Source organism: Bos indicus, chromosome 23 (genome assembly GCF_029378745.1).
Source record: "Bos indicus isolate NIAB-ARS_2022 breed Sahiwal x Tharparkar chromosome 23, NIAB-ARS_B.indTharparkar_mat_pri_1.0, whole genome shotgun sequence".
NCBI lineage: Eukaryota > Metazoa > Chordata > Mammalia > Artiodactyla > Bovidae > Bos > Bos indicus.
Genome location: NC_091782.1, coordinates 12,436,469 through 12,459,889, shown reverse-complemented (window position 1 = coordinate 12,459,889; position 23,421 = coordinate 12,436,469). Strand labels below are relative to the sequence as shown.

The 23,421-nt window shown below is 50.6% G+C and overlaps 1 protein-coding gene across 6 annotated transcripts in view; it reads right to left on the bottom strand.

The window, feature by feature from the left end:
* Positions 1 to 18,800: 18,800 nt before the first annotated feature.
* FGD2 (FYVE, RhoGEF and PH domain containing 2) overlaps positions 18,801 to 23,421 on the bottom strand; it is a 33,062-nt gene continuing 28,441 nt past the window's right edge. For all 6 annotated transcript variants that reach the window (XM_070777892.1, XM_019986250.2, XM_070777893.1 and 3 more), the window contains 3 exons: positions 21,015 to 21,161; positions 19,712 to 19,858; positions 18,801 to 19,374 (listed from right to left, as the gene is read on the bottom strand). In XM_070777892.1, the coding sequence (XP_070633993.1) occupies positions 19,159 to 19,374; positions 19,712 to 19,858; positions 21,015 to 21,161 (510 nt within the window). In that variant the 3' untranslated portion in view covers positions 18,801 to 19,158. The remainder of the gene's footprint in view (positions 19,375 to 19,711; positions 19,859 to 21,014; positions 21,162 to 23,421) is intronic.

Genomic DNA, 23,421 nt, shown 5'->3' with positions numbered 1-23,421 from the left:
AAGACCTTGGAGGTCACAGTGAGGTCTTTGCTTTTAACCCTGAGTGAGATCGGAGCCATTGGAGGGTTTTGAGCTGAAGAGTGGCCCAACTTGACTTAGGTTTGAAAAGGATCTCTCTGGCTGCTACGGAGACAGACTAACGTGGCAAGGGACGGATGGGGACAGGGAGACAATGAAGGGCTACCGAGACCATCCTGGTGGAGATGGGTCAGGTTGGTGGTGGTGAAGTGGGAAGAAGTGGTCATTTGTTTTTAGGTCAAGCTGTGCGGCATGTGGGATCTAGTTCCCTGACCAGTGATTGAACCTGGACCCCATGCACTCGGAGCACAGAGTCTTAACTACCGGACCGCCAAGGAAGTCCCAGAAGTGGTCATTTCTGATGTTCTGACACTAGTCCCACACTGGCTCCAGGACAGGAGGGCATCTCTGCCCCGGCCAGGTCCCATCAGAGGTGCCACACCCTCCACCGGAAGCATGGCATGGGGCATGGCACTGCCCAAGCAGCTGTGGAGGCTGGACAGTGCCAGGCCCTTCTTCCATCCCACCGTGTGGCCGCATAGGCCTCCTCATTTCATTTCAAACATTGTGAATTTGGCCCAGCAGCTATCATTCCCCTCCCACCCTGGGCCGGGCCACCAACCTGCACAATGTTTCTGGGAAGCACGTGGTTCATATGTATTAAGAGTCTTAAAATTTTCATGCCTTTCGCCCCAGCGAGTCCCTTTCTGGGAGGTTCCCCTGGAGAAGTCACCTGACACTTCTGGTCAGGTGGTCACGGTTTCTACATCAAGAGCGGCACCTGTGCACTTGTGCCGCCCTTAAATTCATGTTTCCTAAGGATGTTCATGTCAAAGGGCAACACTCACGCTACAATACCAAGCGGATAGAATATTGTGCAGGAGACACCTGTACAAGGAAGGAAGTAGACGATGATTACCCCTGAGTGACTGGAACTTCCACTGAAGAAGAAACTTTGCTTTCTCCATTACACTTTTCTGCTTTGTATGGATGTTCTAAGATGGACATGCTTTGCCTTCATGATAATTGGATTTGAAAGCAGTATTAAAAAAAGAAACAGAAAGGAAATGCGAGTTCCCAGAAGCTGAGGAAGCACAGCAGAGGCCAGGCCCGGAGCAGAGAACTGACCCATCCCTTTCGGGGAAAGGCAGCAGCCACGTGGAGTGGAGCAAGCCTGGTGCCCCGCCAACCGGACAGCCGGCCGCTGGGCTCACTTCCTCCAGTGCGACTGCCCAGGGGCAGAGCTGAGAACGGTGGTGGGAGTGAGCACAGCCGGGTCCACTCCCCTTCCTACTGCCCAGGTCACGGGGGTCTGTCCCCTCTCCTTGGCCCTGCAGCGCCTGGAGTTTGCCCCTCCGTCACCTCTGCTTCCATCACATCTCACCAGAAGCCTGCTGCATTTGTAACCTTGTGTCTCCCCTAAGTATGTACCCAGGGGTTCTCAAAATGTGGTCCCCATACCAGCAGCATCAGCACCCACTCAGGAACTTGTTAGAAATACAGATTCACAGGCCCCACCCCAGACCCTCTGAATCTGAGACTCTGGCAGGTGAAGCCCAGGAATCCATGTTTTAACAAGCCCTCCAGGGCTACAGTTTGAGAGTGATACAGCCCCCCCATGGTCCTTGGTTTACCTCAATTATATCATCTTACCCATTGCCATGATTTCCACTTAAGAGCTGGGACTCTGAGACCATACTTTATTATTTTTTTTTGAGCTCATACTTTTATTTCAAGCTTTGTGCTCCACAGCTGCCTGGACTTCAGGCTGTCCTGTGGAGGTCCGGGTTGGCGCTCGGTGTTCATCGTGCCACGGACATGGGTTGAACCGGAGTTCGCACACTGTGGCATCAGAGCCCTGGCTGCTCTATTGGAAGACCAAGACTGATTCCCCAGGAGACCCTGCGGGCCTGGCCCCCTGTAGGATGAGGGAGGCAGGCTCCCTCCGGTGATGACAGCCAGTGGCAGTCAGGATGGACACACGCTGCCGTGGAGGGGCGCAGCGCCACCTGCTGGCCAGAAGGACGCCAGCAGCGATGCTGGCTGATTAATGCAGGGACCCACACACACGCACGCACACACACACTCAGCAGGAACACCATGACAAGCAAGCACGTGTCCCCTCCCACTGCATGGGGGCGGACGCATCCACACGTGGATGTCTGGGCCCGTGGGCATGTGGGGCTCTCTGCCACACGGCCTGGCAGATAGCACTGAATTCACTCACGTACTCATTTCTTCCTTTACCGAACGTTCTTTCAGATACGCCAAGCCCACAGTTGCTATCCCTGGCTGGGTGATGATCAAGAGACCAGGCAGTAACCAGGCGATGTAGGTAAGGGTCCCAGGAGAGATGCGCCTGGTGAGCTCGCAGAGGCAGCCCCTAACCCATCTAGACTGGAGTTGGGGGCAGGGACAAGTTGCCCAAGAGATCCAGCCCCTGCTGGGTCAAAGCCTGTGAGCGGGAGATGGCTGGGTGAAGGAGGCAGAGGTCAAATAGAGCGAAGCACAGAGGAGGAGCTGGAGGGGACAGTTGAGACCCTGGGCAGAGGGCCTTACACACGGGCCACAGAGTCTGGACTTTGTCCCCGCAGGCAGTGGGGAGCCATGGAAAGCTTCCAGCCGGGAAACAGCCCGGCCAGATTCCGGTGCCATAGCTAGTGACACGTCTGTACCAAAGCACAGGCCCTGAGGGTCTCTCAGCCCCTCCTAGGGCTGGGGGCCTTGCACGTGGTTTGTCCCTGGGTACTGCCTCTTCTTTCTGCAGCAGCAGTCCTCGGACGTGTCTGCGAAGGGGAGAGGTGCACCCCCGCCCCAGTCTCCAGAGAGAAGCCTGTGTCCACTCTAGAAATGAAGCAAACAGCAGCCACTGTTAAGGCAGGCAGCCCTATGTGCCCAGAAGATGCCCATTTTCCACTCACCAGGCTGCCCAGACAGCTCAGAGGGTGAGAGGTCTTCTACAACATAGCTCCCTGTGCCCCCCCAGCTCCCCCTACTAGAGGGTCGGTGCCTCTCTGCACAGATGGTAACTGGATGGCTGCATCGTGCCGGGTGGAAACGCATTTACAGTATGGGACGCTGGCGCTCTGACACAAGCAGGGGTCTAGGGTAGAGAGCCCGAGGGCAGCCGGAAGGGGACCCCGGGGCGGCCGAGGGGAGGGGAGCAGCGTGAGGACTCCCCAGAGAGGAGGTGGCAGGTGGAGCTGAAGAGAAAAGCTTGGCGGCTTCCCAATTCAGCTGGGCCACAGCTTTGTCAATGGCCAGCTCTCTACCCGCCGGGCCCCTGGCCTGGCCCCGGGCCTGCGGTTTTCCTCAGTAGAACAGCGGGCGGCAGCTTCCGAGAAACCCCACCAAGACTTTCCTGTCAGGGCAACTCCAAGTTCCTCTTCAGGAAGGGGAAGTGGGGGAGTTTCTCCTAAGGGCTTTCAGTTTCTTTCTAAGAAGCCGGAGTGTCCCAACCCCGCAGTGCAGAGCCAGGTGTTAAGGGAAGAGACGTCCCACGGCAGGGGCTTTCCTATCTCGGGTTCACAGGTGGACATTCCAAAAGAGGAAAACTGGACCCGAGTTTTGCAGGCCCTTTCCCATGCCCCTCTCCTTTCTTCCCCCTCCAGTCACACGTCCCCTGCGCCCCTCCCTGCCCCCACCAACACGTGCAGTGCATGCACAGAATGTGGCCTGCCCTCCCTCGGGGACCTGCCAGGTGGAAATTTATTTCCTCAGCCCTCCCAGCCGACGTCCTGGGAGCTCAGCTTCCTCGGGGCTCTGCTGGGCGACTCAACATCTGACCCAGATCAAGACCCAACAGGTGACTCCAGCTTCTTGCCGATGCTGGGCCACGGAAGACCTCCAAACTTCTTTGAGGACACACTGTGGGAGCCCCAAGAACTGAGAGCCTGCCTTTTTTTTAAGAAGGCTTGGCTTGGTGGCAAAGCAGAAGTCCTGATGTGATTATAAACAAGAGCCACCATGGAGGCTAAGCACTTACCATGTGCTAGCATTTTACATGAATATCCTCCTGTAACCCACCCCCCCAACCGAGGGGGCAATCCCATGACAAAGACACCATTGTTACTCCTGAAGTCAAGCAACCTGCCCATTCACCCAGCCCGCAAGCCTGTTCTTCCCAGTAGACTGCTTCTCAGAAAGGCGGGGAAGAAAGACTATCAGGCCCTCAAAGGAGCTGGCTGGGAAGGTGTGATCTCCAATATCGCCGATCCTCAAAGCAAGCTCTGAGTGGTGAAGAGCCAGCGATCTAGTTACCGCCGGCTTTGCAGCACGGCCACGGCTGGGGGTCTCCCCAGGACATCCACACTCCTGTCGCCTCTTCTGTTCTCCTCTTACAGGCATCGTGTTAGGGTTTCTGCTTTGCCAACACATGCGTTATGGGGACAGTGTGGGGATTTCCCCAAACCATGACGCTGTTCTGCTCAAAAACATTTGCCTAGAAGTCCACAACTGTGTGACTCACGCTGTTGAGGTGTCAAGAAAACTCACAGCTGCAGGGTGGAGGGGCCGGACCCACACGGAAGGGGGCACTCGGAGGGTGAGCAGTTCGGTACATAAAAATACAGGACACCCAGTTACATTTGAGTTTCAGATCAACTACAACATTTGGGATACCCTGATACTAAAAAAAAAAAAAAAAAGTACTTATCTGAAGTGAAAGTGTGTGTTAGTTGCTCAGTTGAGTCTGACTGTTTGCGACCCCATGGATTGTAACCCAAATCAGGGACTGAACCAGTGTCTCTTACATCTCCTGCATTGGCACACGGGTTTTTTTGTTTGTTTGTTTATTTTTTTTTTTAACACTGGCACCACCTTGGAAACCCCAAGGACCTCCTAGCCCTTGGTTTCTGGCCTCGTTGAAAATCTGCTAGAAGCAAGAAGAGGTGGGAAGTAGCCAAAGAGCAGGTTTAGGGACAAGCAAGACAGCTCTGCTGGGAAAAGTGCTGTCCCTCCTATGCTCCAGCACCCAAGGAGATTGGGGCCTGGGTGCCTGGAGGGATCCTCTGGGGTCAGCCCACCCAGCTTTTCAAACACTCATGGCAACACCTGAGCCACAGCTGGGATCATTGCTAGCTCCCAAATTAGAAAAGTATGTTGTAAGGATGAAATGGCTAAATGGTCTACAAAATGTTAACTACGCAATTGTAACTCAGCTCCTGCACTTTATGTAAATTATATGCGCTGTGGCACGTGGGTCCATTTGAATACATTTAGGGATGTTGTTTTTTTTCCAGTCGCTCAGTCGGGTCGACTCCTTGCGACTCCGTGGACTGCAGCACTCCAGGCTCCTCTGCCCTTCACTATCTCCCAGAATTTGCTCAAATTCATATGCATTCAGCCAGTAGAGCTATCTAACCATCTCATCCTCTGTCGCCCCCTTCTCCTCCTGCCCTTAATCCTTCCCAGCATCGGGGTCTTTTCCAATGAGTCAGTTCTTCTTATCAGGTGGCCAAAGGATTGGAGTTTCAACTTCCGCATCAGTCCTTCCAATGAGTATTCAGGGCTGATTTCCTTTAGGGTGGATTGGTTGGATCTCCTTGCAGTCCAAGGGACTCTCAAGAGTCTGCCAGGGATGTAGCCTCTGAGAGTAAGATGCCCAGGGCTTGGAAGCTCCACATAGAGCTGTTCCAGAGATGTGGAGACAGCGAATTCCTCCAGACCACCAGCTGTATTCCAGGGTCTGATGGCAGTGTAAAGGTGAATCTCTGGAGACAGAGATGAGGGAAGAGCAGGTCTGGGAGTTGGTGAAGCCCCTTCAGAGAGGGTCCCACTGGTCCCTGATAGGGGACCGCTGAGACCCAGCAGGGGCCTCGGGGCCAGACTGGAGCTCCTAGTAGGGCTACAGTCTTGACAGGGAACTGGAGGTCACATCTTGGGGCAAGCCCTGGGTGCTTCCCAGTGGGGATGAGCGCTGCGATTACTTCCTGACCTTTGTCTTCCTGAAAGGCCAGGGATGCTCACATGTAGCCGGCAGGGGCGACACCTAAGGGCTGGGGTTACCCAAGGTCCCCTGGTCACCATCAGCTCCATCTCTCAGAGCCACCACCAGAAGGTAATAGTCTTTGCTGTGGACAATGCACATTTTCTCAGTCTTGCGTAAAAGTATATCTTTAGGAAAATTGGTGAATTATAGTTTGTTCAGGCTGCTGAAGCACAGGACTCCTGCTGCGGAGACTTCAACAACAGAAATTAATTTTCTCACAATCCTGGAGGTTAGACATCTGAAATCAAAGTGTCAGCAAGGTTGATTTGTTTTAAGGTCCCTCTTTTCCTCTTTGTCTTCTGTGGCCTTCCCCCTGCCTAGGTCCTAATCTCCTCTTCTTTCTTTCTTTCGGCTTTTTATTTTTTTGACCACAGCTTTTGGGATCTTAGTTCCCCAACCAGGAATTGAACCTGCGCCCTCAGCAGTGAAAGCATGGAGTGCTAACCACTGGACTGCCAGGGAATTCCTTAGACAAGGGGCTTTCTCTCTCTTTCTAATCTCTTCTTCTGATAAGGACACCAATCATATAAAAGTAGGGCTCACCTGTTGACTTCATTTTATCTTGTGTTTTGCTGAGTTGCTCAGTCGTGTCCGATTCTTTGAGGCCCCCCTGGACTGTAGCCCACCAGGCTCCTCTGCCCGTGGAATTTTCCAGGCAAGAATGCTGGAGTGGATCGCCATTTCCTCCTCTGGGGATCTTCCCAAACCAGGAATCGAACTCCCATCCATCTCTTGTGTCTCCTACATTGGCAGGTGGGTTCTTTACCACTAGCGCCACCTGGGAAGTCCCCATTTTACACTAATTATCCCTTTACAGACTCAATGTCCAAATACAGTCAATCTGAGGAACTGGGGATTAGAACTTCAACATACAAGTTTGGGGGAGGACACAATTCAACCAACAACACTTGCTGATTTTTAACTAAAATTGAAAGTGAAGACAGTGTGCTGGCTTTGGAAATGCAGGTTGGAGATTGGTCCCAAGACCACTCCTCAGAGATGACCAGCTTTCCTTAGACATTCTGGAGCCTCCCCTGCCTACCCAGTTGTTTTGTTGTTGTTTTTTACAAGCCTACCCAGTTATGATCCTGGTAGTTTGGGGACACAGCTTCTGGATGTGGCCCCCACTGGCCAGTGGACTGGGAGGGGTCAGTGTTGCAACCAAAATGCTGGGACTTAGAATAGGGTGAGCAGCTCCCTACTCTATGATAAAGGTCTGGTAATCATTGTGCTTGAACAGATGTGGTCTTTAAAAACAAAGTTTCAAACTCTCTACCCTGAGCTGCTATTTATAGGATCATTCAAGAGTCTCTTTAAAAAAGAGATGAACTCTTAGTGCTTGTGTTTTCACAAAAGTTGTTTTTTAATCGCTAAATCGTATCTGAGCCTTTGTGACCCCATGGACTGTAGCCGGCCAGGCTCCTCTGTCCGTGGGATTTCCCAGGCAAGAATACAGAAGTAGGTTGCCATTTCTTTCTCCAGGGAAGGAATGAACCCAAGTCTCCTGCTTGGCAGGTGGATTCTTTACCACTGAGCCACCTGGGAAGCCCTTTTAATAAGTAGTATATGTTTATCATTAAAAACAGACAAAAAAGAAGGAAAAATTAACGATAATCAGTAATCGGGCCTTCCAGAGATAATCACCGTTAACATTTGGGTTTCTATATCTATCTGTATCTATTGATGTGTCTTATTAATCTCCATCTTTATCTACATTTATATAGCTGAGTTTACTTTAAAGATAAGAGTAAGCTGTGCCATTTCATAATTTCTTATCCATTACTGTATCATGATCACCTCACTAGGCACTGAATTGTTTTCTAAAATGCTATTTTATATGGTGGCAGATACACGCCATAGCTACTGAACAAATTTCCTATTATTGAATAATTGGGTTATTTTACCATTTTTATGATATTGAATGAAGCTGCAACAACATCTTCATAGTTAAATATTTGCCATGATTATCTACTATGAATAAATTCCAAGAGGTGAAATTTTTGAGTCAAAGAGAGAGCACTGTTTAAAATTTTCAACTTTATTTTTTAATAGATAGTATACTCACAAGGATGCAGTATTATATCCAAATTCAAAAGGTATATCCCCATCTCTGTTCCAAAGTCAACCAGTTTCCCTACTCAGAGGCAATTGCTCTTACCGATGTCTCATGTTCTTTCCAGAGATATTTTACATACATATATATATATATACACACACATATACACATGTAGGTAGTATGCGTTTATGTGTATACACACATAAAATAATATGCATATGTATCAAACCCAGGTCTCCTGCATTGCAGGCAGACCTCTTTACTGTCTGAGCCACCAGGGAAGCCCTCTCTACATATACATATATGTCTATGCGTAATTTTTTTCACAAATGGCAATGGCACCCCACTCCAGTACTCTTGCCTGGAAAATCCCATGGACGGAGGAGCCTGGTGGGCTGCAGTCCATGGGGTCACTAAGAGTTGGACACGACTGAGCAACTTCACTTTCACTTTTCACTTTTCACTTTCAATGGAGAAGGAAATGGCAACCCACTCCAGTGTTCTTGCCTGGAGAATCCCAGGGACGGGGGAGCCTGGTGGGCTGCCGTCTATGGGGTCGCACAGAGTCGGACACGACTGAAGTGACTTAGCAGCAGCAGCAGCAGTGTCCTCTATATACTATTTTGCACTTTGCGTTTCTCACTTGAATCATCTTGGAGGGCTGTCCCATATCAGAACATAAACAACTTCCTCATTGTTTTGAGCAGCTGCATGGTTGCCGTTATATGTATGTACTGTAATGTATTTAAATAATTCCCTATTGATGGCCATATAGATTGTTTACTAATTATATATGACTATATAACAAATTACCCCCAAAATATATTAACATAAAACTACAACAAAAATTTATTTTCTCTTATGGTTTCTTTCAGTCAGAAATTTGTGAAGGACTCAGTTGGGCACTTCGCACTTGGGGTCTCCCACGAGGCTTTAGTCAGGTGTTGACTGAGGCCGAAGTCATCAGATGACAGCTGGGACTGGAGGATCATTGCTAAGGTTACTCACTTGTACAGCTGGCCAGTTAGTGCCACCTGTAGGCGGGGTGCCTCGGTGCCTCTCCACGTGGACATCTCCACAAAGATATCAGAACATCACTGCTGCTGTGTCTTGTTGGTTGAAGCAAGTCACCAGGTCAACCTAGATTCAAGAGGAGGTGAAATTGGAAATTCCATCCAGTGATTAGGACTCTACATGTTCATTGTAAGGGGCACAGGTTCAATCCCTGGTTGGGGAATTAAATCCTGAAAGCCAAAAAAAAAAAAGAGAGAGAAAGAAGAGGTGAAATAGATTCCATCTTGTGGTAGCAGAAGCAGCAAAGTCCAGTTGCAAAGAGGCATGAACAAAGAGGTGGGGGTAATTCTCTGGGGGGCCATTATTGTAACAATACTCCCTAGGGATGGTGCACAAAGTTCATTCACTGGGTCAGCACGCCCCACGCATGCACTCAGAGATCTGTGAACTTTGGTCTCACTCTTGGAACAACCTGCTGCCGCCCAGCTTGCTCCTCACTCCCTTCTCAGCCAGTCCAGCTCAGATCTGCCTGGACATAGGCTGTGTCTCTGGTCTGGGGCCCTGTTTATGCCCTTTGGCCTTGCTGATGTATGTGTGGACTTTGATTCAGGTTACCTGCCAGCTTTCCCGCTCAGCCTGGCCTCCACTCTGCTTCCTGGAACTCACAGCCCCACCCCGTCAGCTGTCCTCTGGCAAGGTCTGGTCTGCCTCCCCACTGGGAAAGTTCATACACCTCCAGTGGATTCTTCTTGACCAATTTCCCGAGAAAACTGCTTAATACATCTGAAAGTACAGTATGTGTCTTTCATTCACCCTTTCATTCGCCCCAGCCGAATAAACTCCAGTAATTCAGACCATTAAGAAATTCCATGGTTTATGCTCCAAATTTTAGTCTTTTTTTTGTACTTTAGAACTCATGAGTTACTGAGAATACAAACCCATGATGTTATTTGATAACAGCTATAAAAGGAAAAGATAATACTAATAAGATAGAATCTCACAAAATGGTTTATTGGTTGGATCAAGAAGTTAACATGAATCACATTTTCCTAATTGAATCATACTTTTTGATGTAGTAGCTGGACTTGTTGCCTAAGGACCCTCAGAGGGCTGTAAGACAGAGAATAGAATTATTTAGTAGTCAAAGTTTAGATTTTTTATAAGGGGAAGCCTTTTGGTAAAGATATTAATTTGCTGGTTGTTAAAATGATTTTAGTGTTTCAAAGAAACAAGGTGTACAACAATTTCAACTTTAGTGAAAAAAGATACATTTATTGTAAAAAGGGGGAAAATCTATACAACAAAACATAAAACATAATATAATGTGTGTGTATCTCCTTTCTTTGGAAATATCTATAGTTTCTTATAGAAACTGGTTTCTCAGTAATATCAACTCTTAGGAGAAAAAAAATGTGTGTGTGACAGCAGGGCGGGAGGAAGATGTTTAGATTTATCCTTGTTCCTTTTGAATTTTGTACCAAAATTAAACCAAAACTGTGGGAGCAGATATCACCTGGGAGGGGACATAAGGGAGTTCTCCAGGGTGCTGGAAATATTCTGGTTCTTGATGTGAGTGGTGGCTATGTGGATGAACACCCACGAAAAGTTGTCAATCTGTACACTTAAAATCAATGCACTTTATTATGTTATACTTTCAAGAAAGCAATGTCTATCAATGAAAAATATATATATATTACAAATAATTTTTTACTTTGTGTTTTATCGGCAGGGCACACGACATGGCATGTAGGATCTTAGTTCTCCAACCAAGGGTCAAACCCACGCCCCTGGCAATGGAGGCACAGAGTCTTAACCACTGGACCACCAGGGAAGTCCCCAAAATAATTTTTTAAGAAGAAAAATAAAGCCAGACCAGGCAGGCTGCCAAAAAATAAAGTCAGACCTTGCCTTGCTCCACAAAAGTAAGTATGTTTCTGAAAATTTACTTAAGCCGGTTTCTATAAAGTGCAGCATAAATTCCAATTGGCTTCCGTGATAATGTCTGAGATGCGTTTGTGGACTTACTCTGGTGCTGGTCTTGATCTGAACATTTCGATCCTGCCGTGGTAAACTCCCCACCCTCTGAGTCTGGGCTTGATGATTTTGAGAGAGGGAAAGGTGATGAGTCTCCCTGAAAGGCCTGAGAAACAGGAGCCCAGCAGAGAACAGAGGAAAAGGTTATTAACCAAGCGCCTCTGGTTCTGGGCCCTGCACGCACTGGCACAACCAAAGCAGACAAAGACCTCTTCTGAGAGGCAGGAGAGAAAATAAAAACTGGAAAACAAAACCACGTATGAATAATCCACTCATACGCTCAGCATGTCAACTTTTTAAAAGTCCTTTGACACTCATTATTTCATTTGACCCCGAAACAGCTCTATGAATGGACAGAGCACATGTTGGTCACCCTGTTTTATGAAGGAGGAAGGAAGCCAAGGCACAGAGAGTGAAGTCACATGGAGGCAGCAGAGTCAGAACTCAAACCCGTGTTTTACAATTCTAAGTCCAATGTGATAACTGCCGCTTCCCAGAAAGGTCACAGAGCATCCGGAGTCAGTTCCGGCTTCCCCCACTTACGGGCAGTGTGATTTGGGGTGAACTGCTGAATCTGCACCTCCCTATTCCCATCTGTACAATGGAGCAGGTTTGCAGATTAAATGCACTGGCACCCTGAAAGCATATAATAAGTGTTCATTAAAATTTATCCCTTGTTTTTGTTTCCAGAGATAAAGAGAGACACAATTAAAGTGCCAAAAATGGCAAATAAGAGAATCACGGAGAGAAGAGGGTGAGGAGAAAAAAATCAGAGGCAGAAATGGCTTCAGAATGACAGTGACAAATGGCTCCAGCGTGTCAGTGACTCAGGCAGTAAGAACAGGAAGGGCGAGACCAGGTGGAGGCCGGGGTCAGGCCAGGAGCACCAGTAGCTAGGTGCCCTCACCTCTGCCTTGGCCTTCGACTTGCAGAAGCTCATTGTTTGCATAGGCTAAGGCCCGCTAGCAACTGGCCCAGGACAGAGCTCGAGGCCAGAGGAGAGAAGAGATGCCACCTTGAGGCTTGGGCAGGTGAGCAAGGTGGCTTCGTTCAGCTACTTCAGGATGCCAGACCCTGTGGACAGTGGTGTGCTGGCAAAAAGCAGCAACCAAATCTTTGTTGAGAGGTGAGGAGTAAGAGAGGGACTGATTTGCCAATTTCCATGGTGGGAACCCTCCCACCATGGCCGACTGCATGAAGAAGTGGGCCTTGGGGTCCGGTCATGGGGGAGGGACAGGCAGCCAGGAAGAAAAGGCAAAGGTGGGAGGCCACGGTCAGGGTGAGGGGACCTTGTCCTGGGCCCTAGGAGAGTCAGTGGAAGTGCCACACAACCTTGCACACACCCATTACACCTCTCTGACCTCCACTCACCTCAGTGGAAGCGGAATCACACCTCTAAATGGCTAAATAAACCATGTTGGTGACCTGACAGCGCTGGTGAATCCAGGCCAGAAGGTATTTCTTGGGCACTTACTATGTGCTAAGTTCTGGGATACAGAGATGCATAAATGAGCGCTGAGAGGTAGCCAGGGCCCAGATCACAAAAGGCCTGGTGGACTGTAGGAGGGAGGCATCACATGGACTTCTAACCATGATGCCACCTCTGGAGGGTCGGGACCAGGACCCTGGATTGGAGTTTCAGGTGGGAAAGAATTCCTATGTCTGATGTTTGGAGCACGACCCCCAGGGCACTTCCCAGGTGGCACTAGTGATAAAGAATCCGCCTGCCAATGCTGGAGACGGAACACACGCAGGTTCGACCCCTGGGTTGGGACGATCCCCTGGGGGAGGAAACAGCAACCCACTCCAGTATTCTTGCTGGGAAAATCCCGGGGACAGAGGAGCGTGGTGGGCTACAGTCCATGGGGTCGAAAAGAGTTGGACACAACTGAGTGACTAATACTAACACTGAAGGCAGAAGTAACTAGACTCGCTAATGGAACAAATTCTCCCAGGAGTGTAGCTACTGAGCAGGCATGTTTACCGAGCTGTGTCTGACTCTTTTCGACCCCATGAACTGCAGGCCGGTAGGCTCCTCTGTCCATGGGATTTTCCCAGCAAAAATACTGGAGTGGGTCGCCATTTCTTCCTCTAGGGGATCTTCCCGGCCCAGGGATCAAACCCATGTCTTGTGCATTGGCAGGTGGATTCTTTGCCGCCCTGCTACCTGGGAAGGCTCCACAAAGAGCATAGTTAATCACAACTCCCAGCTATTGAGCTCCTTCTGTGGACCAGGAGCTTTGCCTGCACCATCTTTGGTTTTCACACCAAACCTGCAAGGGGGCATTGCTCAACCTATTTACATAAATAATGGAAGCTCAGAGAGTGATGTGCCCAAAGTCCCACAGCAAACCCACCACAGAGCTGGGATCTGAGCCTTTTAGACCGTCATGGTGCCCTTCCCAACATACCAGCTGCCCCTAGGACTTTGGAAGGATTAGGATTCTGTCTGGCACATAATAGACACTTAAAATTATTATGTTTACAAAATATTAATTATTACAGTCCCTTATTTCATTACATTTATAAACTTCCGCCAGCTTTATTGAAGTATAATTGACAACAAATTGTATAGATTAAGGATGTACAACATGATGTTTTTGATACATTTGTAAACTTAAAAAAAGAGTTGTAAATACTACACACTCACCAGAATGATTAAAATTATAAACAAGCAAAAACAAAAACCCTGATTGTGCCAAGAACTGGTGAAGATGTGAGCAATGGAAGTCTCGTTGTTGATGATGGGAGTGCAAAATGGTACAGCCACCCTGGAGGACAGCTTGGCAGTTTCTTTTTTCTTCTTTTTAATACTCCTTTTAAAAAATATATTTTTAAAACTAATTCATTTTTTGGCCGTGCTGGATCTTTGCTGCTATGTGTGGGCTTTCTCTAGCTGCGGCGTTTGGAGGCTCTTCTTCATTGCAGCGCATGGGCTCCTTATTGCGGTGGCATCTCTTGTTGCCGTGCACAGGCCCCAGGCACCCAGGCTTTAGTAGTTGCTGCTTAGCTGCTCTGCAGCATGTGGAATCTTCCCAGAGCAGGGCTCGAACCTGGGTCCCCTGCCTTGGCAGGTGGATTCTTAATCGCTGGACCACAAGGGGAGTCCCAGCTTGGCAGTTTCTGAGAGTTAATCATACACTTATCGTATGACCCCGTGATCCAATTCTAGGTATTTACCCTAGAGAAATGAAAATGTATGGTCACAAAAAAAGAACATGAATGTTCATAGTTCATAGCAACACTATTCATAATTGCCCCAAATTGAAAATAACCCAACTTCCTTCAGCTGGTAAAGGTAAACAAACCATATATATCCACACGGGGGATTCTACTCAGCAGTGGAAGGGAACAAAGTCCTGGTCCATGAACATCGTGGGTGAGTCTCAGATGCCTGAGGCTGAGCAAAAGAAGCCAGATTCAAACGTCTCCATACTGCGTGCCTCCATCTAGATGACTTTCTGGAAAAGACAAAACCATAGGTCAGGGGACGGAGCAGGGGTTGCCAGGGGCCAGGGGGTGAGGGGAGGGGCGCAGCCAGGGAACCTTCTCAGGGGGACAGAGTTGTTCTATGCCATTGTTTTAAAGGCCATGTCGTGTGGCAAGAAGGATCTTAGTTCCCTGACCAGGGATCGAACCCACACTCCCTGCACTGAAAGTGTGGCATCTTAACCACTGAACTGTCAGGAAAGTCCCTACCCTATTAATAAGTCTTGATTGTGGTAATGGTTTCGTGACTGTACCTTTTGCCAAAACTCATAGAACTATTTTATACAGGGTGGGTTTTACTGTATGTAAATTACAGTTCAATATATCCTAACTCACGTAGTGCCCTAGTAAGGCCACTTTCCACACACCCCACTCAGATTCACCATTGCTGGGAACACTTGGGGACCAGAATCAGGGCTCCCGAGCTCAGGAACCGGCCCTGCCCTTTCTGAAGGGACTCTTCATCAGAACCACTGATGAACTTTAAAATCTGATGTCACAGCCCATTCTGAATCAGGGGAGTCTCATTTAACAGCCTCGGGGTGCAGCCTGGGCACTGGGAGTTTTTCAAAAGCTTCCCAAGTGATTTAAATGACCTAGACACTGAGCTCCCTAAGAGTAGGGATTACAAGTTATTCAACTTTGTATTCCCAGATTCTCCATGAATATGTGCATTGCAGCACATAGAAGCAGACAGCGCAGTGTGACATGGTGAAAGCCTGTAATAAGCACGTGTGGCCACCACTGCTCTGAGTGTTGGATACATAGTCATTCAGCTGACTTCCCCGAGCTCCCCAGGGAGGTAGGATTATGGTCACCCTGCTTTACCCAGCCCAGAGTAATGAAGTCTCACCCAAGACAACACAGCCAATAAGCGGCAGAGCTGTGTGGAGGCCTGGGCCCACTAACCACGGGGCATACTGCCCCCCAGTGTTGGCTAGGAGGAGACTTTGAGTCTGAGTTCATTACTTACAGGCTGGGTGACCATGGACAAGTTACTGAGCCTTGACTGGTTTCCCTGTCCTCATCTGTAAAATGTGGACAGCTGAACTGATGCCAAAAGGCTGTTCCTGAATGAATGAAATGACGTGTGCCAAGGGCTCACTGTAGTGTAAATACTCAGCAAGTTGAGCAATAATGATTGTGAGAAGCAATGAGTGAATGAATGAGTGGATGCCGTTCCCAGGGCCCTGGAGTCAGCCCTGGGTACTGGAGGAAGGAGGGTTCCCCAGGAGGGAAGGCAGGGAGAGACAACATCTTCCATTGACTTGGGGCCCCCGAGAACCCCAGAGATGCCTCCGTCCTGGCCTCTGCCAGCCTTCCCTCTCCTTCCACCCTAGATCCTCTTCCACGATCAGGGCACATGGGTACTTTGAGCCAGCAGACTGCTAGGCAAGCCTCCAGCCTTTTAGAAGCAGGGAGCTTCAAGGTGAAAATCGGAATCCCTTAGAGTCATCCCTACCTGACGCAGCCCGTGAGCCTGGGACAAATAGGGTCGACGGGTGAGGGAAGCCAGAGTGAGGTCAGCCTGGGAAGGTCAGGGGCTCCCCCTGCGTCATAAGGGCCTCTCTGAGCTCTCAGGAGATGAGCCATGGTGTTCCTGGCTTTCTGGTGGGACCCAGCTCTCTTCTACTCCCTGGTCACTGCACATTTTCACATCTTCACACTCATTCACGGAATAATAAGCGACTCCATTCCGGCCGGGTACTTCCAGCTTGCACTTCCTAGTGGCTGCGGGGGCCAGTGGAGCACACAGCAGGGCACACAGCCTCTGGGTTCTGGCATTTCTGCCAAGTAACCCCAAGTGGTGGCAGATCAGGTACCCTCCCAGCGAGGAGGGCAGAGTGGGTGAGTCTTCTTTTGGGCCTTCCTTTATTTTCCCCTTAACACAGGAAAGTCACTTTTGTTCTTGTGATCATGGAATAATATCTCATGTTGAAAAAAAAAATTCAAACACCACAGATGCAGCTAAAGAAGACAGCAGAACGATCACCTGTAAAGGGCGTTGTGTACCCTTCAGTCGGGGCAGATGTAAAATATCTTCACCCAAGCAGGACCGGAACATTCCACAGCCAGTGATTTGGAAAGTTGCCGCTTCCCCACTGTTATGTGACCACAAGCAAGTTCTACTCAACCACTGACGCTTCAGTTTCCTCATCTGTAAAATGAGGATTTGGATATAGTATCTACTTCTAATGTTATTAAGGATTAAGTGGGACTTCCCTAGTGGTACACTGGATAAGAATCTGCCTGCCATTGCATGGACCTTGGTTTTATCCCTGACCCAGGAAGATCCCACACCTGAGGAACAACTAAACCCGTGCACCACAACTATTGAGCCTGTGCTCTAGAGCCCGAGCCTCAGCTACGAGCCCGTGTACCCTGGAGGCTGTGAGCGGTCACCTCAGCTGTAACTCGTGCATGTCCCAACCTGCCCCTCCCGAGGCCACCTCATCTCAGCTAGTGGCCACTCCACCCCAGCCCCCTGTTCTCAGGTCAGAGGCCATAGAGTCACCTCTGGTTCCCTCTCTCTCCCACCGTAGTCACTGTGTAGGGGGGTTTCCACTCTACCTTCAAAATGAACCCAGAATTCGATCCCTTCTCACCACTTTCACTGCTCCAACCCTAATATAAGCCACCTCCCCCTCACTGATACAGTTGTGACTGCCTCTCAGCTGCTTCTGCCTTCATCCCTTTCAGTCTGTTTCAGCAAAAGCAGCAGGACAGAGTCTGTTAAAACAAATCAGATTCCCCTCAAGACTCCTCCTCTCATTCAGCCCTGCTCCCTGACCCCACCCTCAGTTTAGTGGTCTTCTGCCCTGATCTCCTTCCTGCCCACTCTGCTCCGGCCACGCTGACCTCCTCGCTGTTCTTTGCACGCGCCAGGCAGGCTCCCACCGCAGGACCGTTGCACTTGCTGTTCCCTCTGCCTGGAATGTGCTCCCCGCTGCTACCTGTGTGCTGCTCTCCCTTTCTTCTTTCCTTGAGCTTGTTTTTCAGACACTGACTTCTCAGTGAAGCCCTCTTTGATTTTCCTTTAAACACGGGACGCACACACATCCCAGTCCGCCCTGCTCCCTTTCTTACTCCTTTTGTTCTCCTACCAGAATGACAAGGGGTTTCCTGAGACTTAAGGTTTTCAGTTTTAAAACTAGGCAAGTCTGGATGGTTTGTCACTCATTACATCTAATATGTTCTACATTTTATTAATATGTACTTACTTTGTTGAATAAGAACATAAACTCCATGAAGGCAGAGATTTTGTCTCCTTCATTGCTGTACCCCTGGTATAGGAACTGCGTTTGGCTCAAAAAGATGTTCAACAAATACTTGTTGAATGAAGGAATAAACTTACGGCCAGGCCAGGCTGGTCCCCAGAGAGATGGTGCCAAGTAGGTTTTCTTGGGCTTTAAAAAATACCCTAAAGGGGCTTCCCTGATAGTCCAGGAGTTAAGATTCCATTCTTCCACAACAGGGGCTGTGAGTTTGAATCCTGGTTGGGGAACTAAGATCCCACGTGCCGTGTGACTCAACCAAGAAAATTTAAAAATACCCTACAGAAGGGAGGGGGCCTCAGACTGCGGAGGGAGGCAGGAGCAAATCGCTGGGCAAAGATCTGTGACTTGTCTGCTTCACGTGTCAGGGCCCAGGCTGGGGCCCCTGGATGCGGGCTGCTGGTCACTGCCACCCCCTGGTGGTCTCTTATGAAAAAGCAGCCTAACCCACCCTCTAGAGGGCGGGAGATGCTCCCCTGACTTTCCCTCCAGCTCCTATTGCTGTCTCCCCCCTATTTTCTTCACTCTTTTCCCCCTTCTCTGCTCAGCCTACTGCTCTGCTACCTGATGGATGGAGCTTTCACCTTAGTGCACTGTGTTAAAACCTGGTTCCTACATCCAGCAGCTGGGGGGACCTTGAGCAATGACTAACCCTCTCTAAGAGTCAGTGTCCTCATCTGGAAAATGGGGATTATAAGTCCTGAGAGTAAAACAACAGGAACAGTACCTGCCTCAGTAGATGTTTGATATGCATTAGTATTATTACTCTCATGATGGGCACTTGGCAGTTCGCTTGCTTTCTCCTTTATCCAGGTAACCCAGGCTGCACGTCGGACTCATGGGGGAACTCCTAAAACATCCACATGCCTCCCCATCCCAGACCAGTCACATCAGAAATCTTTGGTGAAGGATACCGGCACTGGTATTTTTTTGAATTTTTAACTTATTTTTATCTTTATTTTTCTGTCAGTTCATGCACAGCGGGGACTGAGAATCACCTTGGTGACCAACATTCATGGGTTACTTGGGACTTTCCTAGTTTTGGAGCTGAAAATCCCCCATCCCAGGAACCCCCTCGGCCCTGGGTAAGCCGAGATACGCTGATTCGCCCCCTCCCCAGAGGAACGGACCCATGTTTTCTGAATCTCAAATCCAGACACACGGGCTGAACACAGAAGACTGAAGAGGATTCTTTGAAAGCTCAGCTGGGGGTGGCGGGTCAGCCGCAGCCTCAGCCCGTGGGCAAGCGTGGGGCTCTGCGGAGGAGGGGGGCTGCCAGTGGCTCAGTCCGACAGGTCCTTGTCATTGGGCCCCCCAGGGATCCAGCCGCTGGCCGCCCGCTCCATGGCCTTCACCCAGCGGCCCTTCAGCTCCTCGCTTTCCGCTTTGAAGGTGTAGAGCTGGCCTGACTGCTGCAGCTGGAAGACCCGGGGGTCCGCCTGGGGCCCAGTGGTCACCTGGTAGCCCAGCAGGGGGATGGAGGTGTGGGCCCGCATGTCCTGGGGTGGAAGGGAGGGAAGGGAGTTGTGGCCGCTGCCTCAGACAGCCCTTTGGAGGGTTCCAGCCACACGCCCGCCTCTTGCCCCCCCAAACACCCACGCAGTGGGGTGGGCTGGCAGGAGACGCCTCAAAGAAGACTGGTCGTCCCCCTGAGGCAAAACCGTCACGGCTTGGAGTCTGGGCCCAGCTCTGAAAGCTGCTAACCCTGTGACTCGAGGGAACTAGGGCCTCACCGAGCCTCGGTCTCCTCATCTGACTCATGGGGCCAGTGGGACTCACCCCACCCCTCTGCCGACAGACACGCGTACCGCGAGGGGGGGCAGGGAGCGGCGTTACCTGAGGGGCAGCATAGACGTAGAGCACGAGGGGGTCGTCCCGGGGGATGACACACCAGCCCCGGGGCCCGCTCTTGCCCCACTTGTCCCCCAGAAGCTGCAGAAAGCTGCATATCAGGCTCTGCTCGGACCCCGCCACGGCTCCTTTCTGAAACCAGAGAGAGGGACCGTCAGGGAGCACAGCTCCCACTACCCGATGTTGGCCATCAGAAAGCACTCTTTCTAAACCTCAACGGCAACCCCGCAAAAGGAGAGGCTATTTGTCCCTGAGGCCCTGAGAGGTCCCATCAGGGACTTGTAGTCACACAGCTGGCCAGTGGCAGAGCTGCACTCAAACCCCAGCCAGCCTGAGCTTGGGGCAGGGGCTGGGAGGGCGTATCCCCTGCAAGTCGCCCGCAGGGAGCAGAACGGGAGCCTGAAAAGGGGCGGAGACCATTCCTCTTTCCAGGAGCAGACTGTGGACCAGCAGCCAGGGAAGGTGTGGGCAGGGTCTGGGCCTAAAAGAATGGGGGAGGGTTGGAAAGTGGGCAGATATGGTGGAAAGGATCAACTTGAACCTGGGAGCTGAATTCAGGTAGAATAGGCTGGGATCTTCTCCCACCTCCCAAGGACAGTGGAATGTCAACCTGGCTTTAATGAGGGGTGGCGGCGGGGGGGGCTTGCAGAGGGCAGTGGTGGTACCCAGTGGCTGGGCCGGGTACCACTGAGTGTGTAGCACGAAGCTGAATACAGCTAGTGCCCCAGAGGCGGGAGCAGCCTGGGGAGCCCCAAAGGCAGCAGAAACTACCCGTGGCACAGATCAGAGAGCTGGCTCCTAAGTCGCCGTGTGACCTTGGGTGAGTCACTTCTCTGGGTCTGGGTGTCCCTGGGACAGAACCAGCCAGTCCCTGAAGCCCCTTCCAACTAGAATGGAGTATCAGTCTGCCTCTTCCCTGCAGTGGGACCCTGAGCCTCAGTCTCCCCATCTGCAAAATGGAATCAGCGGCGCCAGCTCTCTTCACCTCCTGAGACTGCTGGGGCATGGGGACGTGAACAGGAGTGCTCCAGGGGGGTTGTGGGATCCCTAGATGGGGAGGCAGGGGAGGGGCAGGGAGCCCAGGTGACAGCCTGGAGCCAGAAGTTGCTTCCATTGGGTGACAGGCCCAGCTCTATTTGGTGGGGGTAGGGGATGTTAGCGGGGGTGTCCATGGGCAGAGAGAAGGGGGATGTGTGACCACGGCGGGCTAGCTCTTCAGTGCCAAGGACAGCACCAGCACTTGGGAGGCTCTGCATACGTTTGCCGAGCGGAGGCAGCTGACCCTCACCTCCAGGATGCCCCGTCTCTTGTCCTCCTTTTCCTCAGGGAGCACGTTTCCGGTGAGGAAAGTGTAGCAGTCCAGGCAGACTCGGTTGGGCCTGTTGGCATCGTACTTGAGCTCCGCCCGGTAGTCCGAGCACCTGGCACACACCACCTGGGAGTACAGGCAGGTGGGGCTTAGACGCGGTTCCTGCCTTGGCCCGGAGCTGGGGACGTGAGAGCCACCAGGGACCAGAGGAAGAACAGGCTTCAGGAGAGAGGTGGAGACAGAGCGGGGCCTCCCCTGTCCTGACTGCCACCTGTGGGGGTTGGTGCTCAGGCTCCAGGGCCCCCAGCTGGGGGGCTTGAGACGTGGGCCCCTCTGAAGGAGCTTAGCCTCTCTCCCTGCACGGTCCCCTTTGTGGGGGCTTGACCGGTACTCACCCCTTGCATCTCATCTTTTCTCTGAATAATCTCTGTCTTTACTTCTGCCATCTCACCTGCCTTCCTGTGGCCCCAGCAAGGGACCAGCCTTGGGACTTTTACCCTCACTTTGCAATGAGGGGGCAGTGACTTGGTGAGGGCCACACCGCTCACGGGTAGCAGCCAGTCCTCCTCACTCGGAACGTGCCTTTACAGTCCTACGGTTGAGCGTTAAGTCATCCAGGTTTTGCAATCCACTCAATCTTAGAGTCAAGCATGTTCTGATACAGAAATGGTGGGCTGGCAGTTTTCACCAGGAAGACCTGTCATGTGTAGTCTTTGCGGGGGGGGGCCCGTTCCCCAGCCCACCACGGCTGCAAGAAGGCTGCAGCAGAGCAGGCTGGGGTGACCGGGTGAAAGAGGCATGAGAAAACCTGGGGAGAAACACAGGCACGGCAGGATGCAGCTTCCAGGAAGACTGGGGTGTCATAGTGAGTCCAGTAAGTGGGACTGGAAATGGGGGCAAGAGAGCGAGCCTAGGAGGAAGGGTAACTCATCAGGGAGCCAGCCTGTGTGCCCAGCGCAGCACGTGGCCTGGGAGGGACTGGTAGGCGAGGGCCTGGGCTTGCCCCACCCTCACCAGGATTCCCGTCTGGCAGGCGGGGAGGCAGAAACTGGGCACCCAACCACCGAAAGGATGACTCACAGAGTACAAAGGTTTGCACGGGCACGAGAAACCCCAGAATCGGGCCAAGGGTGTCTCACAAAGCCCTTACACACAGGGCTTCAGCCTTGGGAATATTTAACTTGAATTTTTTTTTTTTTTTGAGATTTAATTTTTTAAAACATTATTAGAAACTTTTTATTTTCTTCTCTCTCCTCTACCAACTTATTTTCAAAACTTTCAAACCTGAAGACAAGTTGAAAGAATAATACAGTGATACCCCTACCACCAAATTCAGGGATTATGAACATGTATTGCCACGTATGATGTCTCCTTCTCTCCCTTTCTGTCTCTCTCCCTCGCTCTATATTTTTTTCTGAACCATTTAAGTTACAATCATCGTGTGTCTTGTTACTCTTAAATATGTAGCTTGTAGCTCCTAAGAACAAGGACATTCTTCTCCCTACCCACAATGTCATGATCACACTCAGGAAATTTAACATCAACACAGTCTTATTAACTACATATGCCTCATAAGCAAATATCACTCAATGGTCCCAACAATGACTTCTGTATCTGGTTCTGTCTTTTCCCAACCAGGATTCAATCAAGGATCATCTATTTCATTCAGTTCTCAGAATACTTTATTTCTTCCTCATACCCAGAAGGCAGGTACACAGGTGTCGCTCTATAGTTCTTTGGGCCTCTCTGTATTTCTTAACTATTGTAAATAGTTTTTTAGAAACGACTTACAAAGTTACAAGTGTGAGTGGACTCGACTCTTATTTACTGACGTGACTCACTGAGAAGGGAAGTTCATCCCCCAGATCCTGTCTGTTTGGCTCTGGGATGGAACTCACATCTGAACACAGGTGTGTCCCAGTCCTGGAAATTTACTTTTGTCATTGCAGTTTAACACATTTTGGGGACACCTCCCTGACTGGCCCCAACCTGCCCAGCTGGTCTCCTCCTGTTTCCCCCCCGAGGTCATTAAAGACTGAGGTCATTAAAGGGCTCCCTGTGTTTGCGGAGTGAATGGAGAGGGTTGTAGTGTCAACAGAGAACAGCTCAAGTGCAGCAGGTGCTTAAAAAGCAAAGCAAGATCTGCCTCTGATAACGGCCTGAGCCGATAAGACGGAGGAGTGGCCTGGTTCCTTCCTCCGTCAGCTGGCGGCTGCTCCTCTGAGTGGTGCTGTCCCCGTGACAGAGGAAGGGGAAGAAAAGGAGGCCAAGGAGAGGGAAGGGGTGAGCCTTCCTTTGCTGAGGTCTCACTACCGCCCCGGTGTTATTGATTCCCATTGTACAGGTGAGGAAACAGGCCTGAACGTGGCAGGCAGAGTTAGCCCCA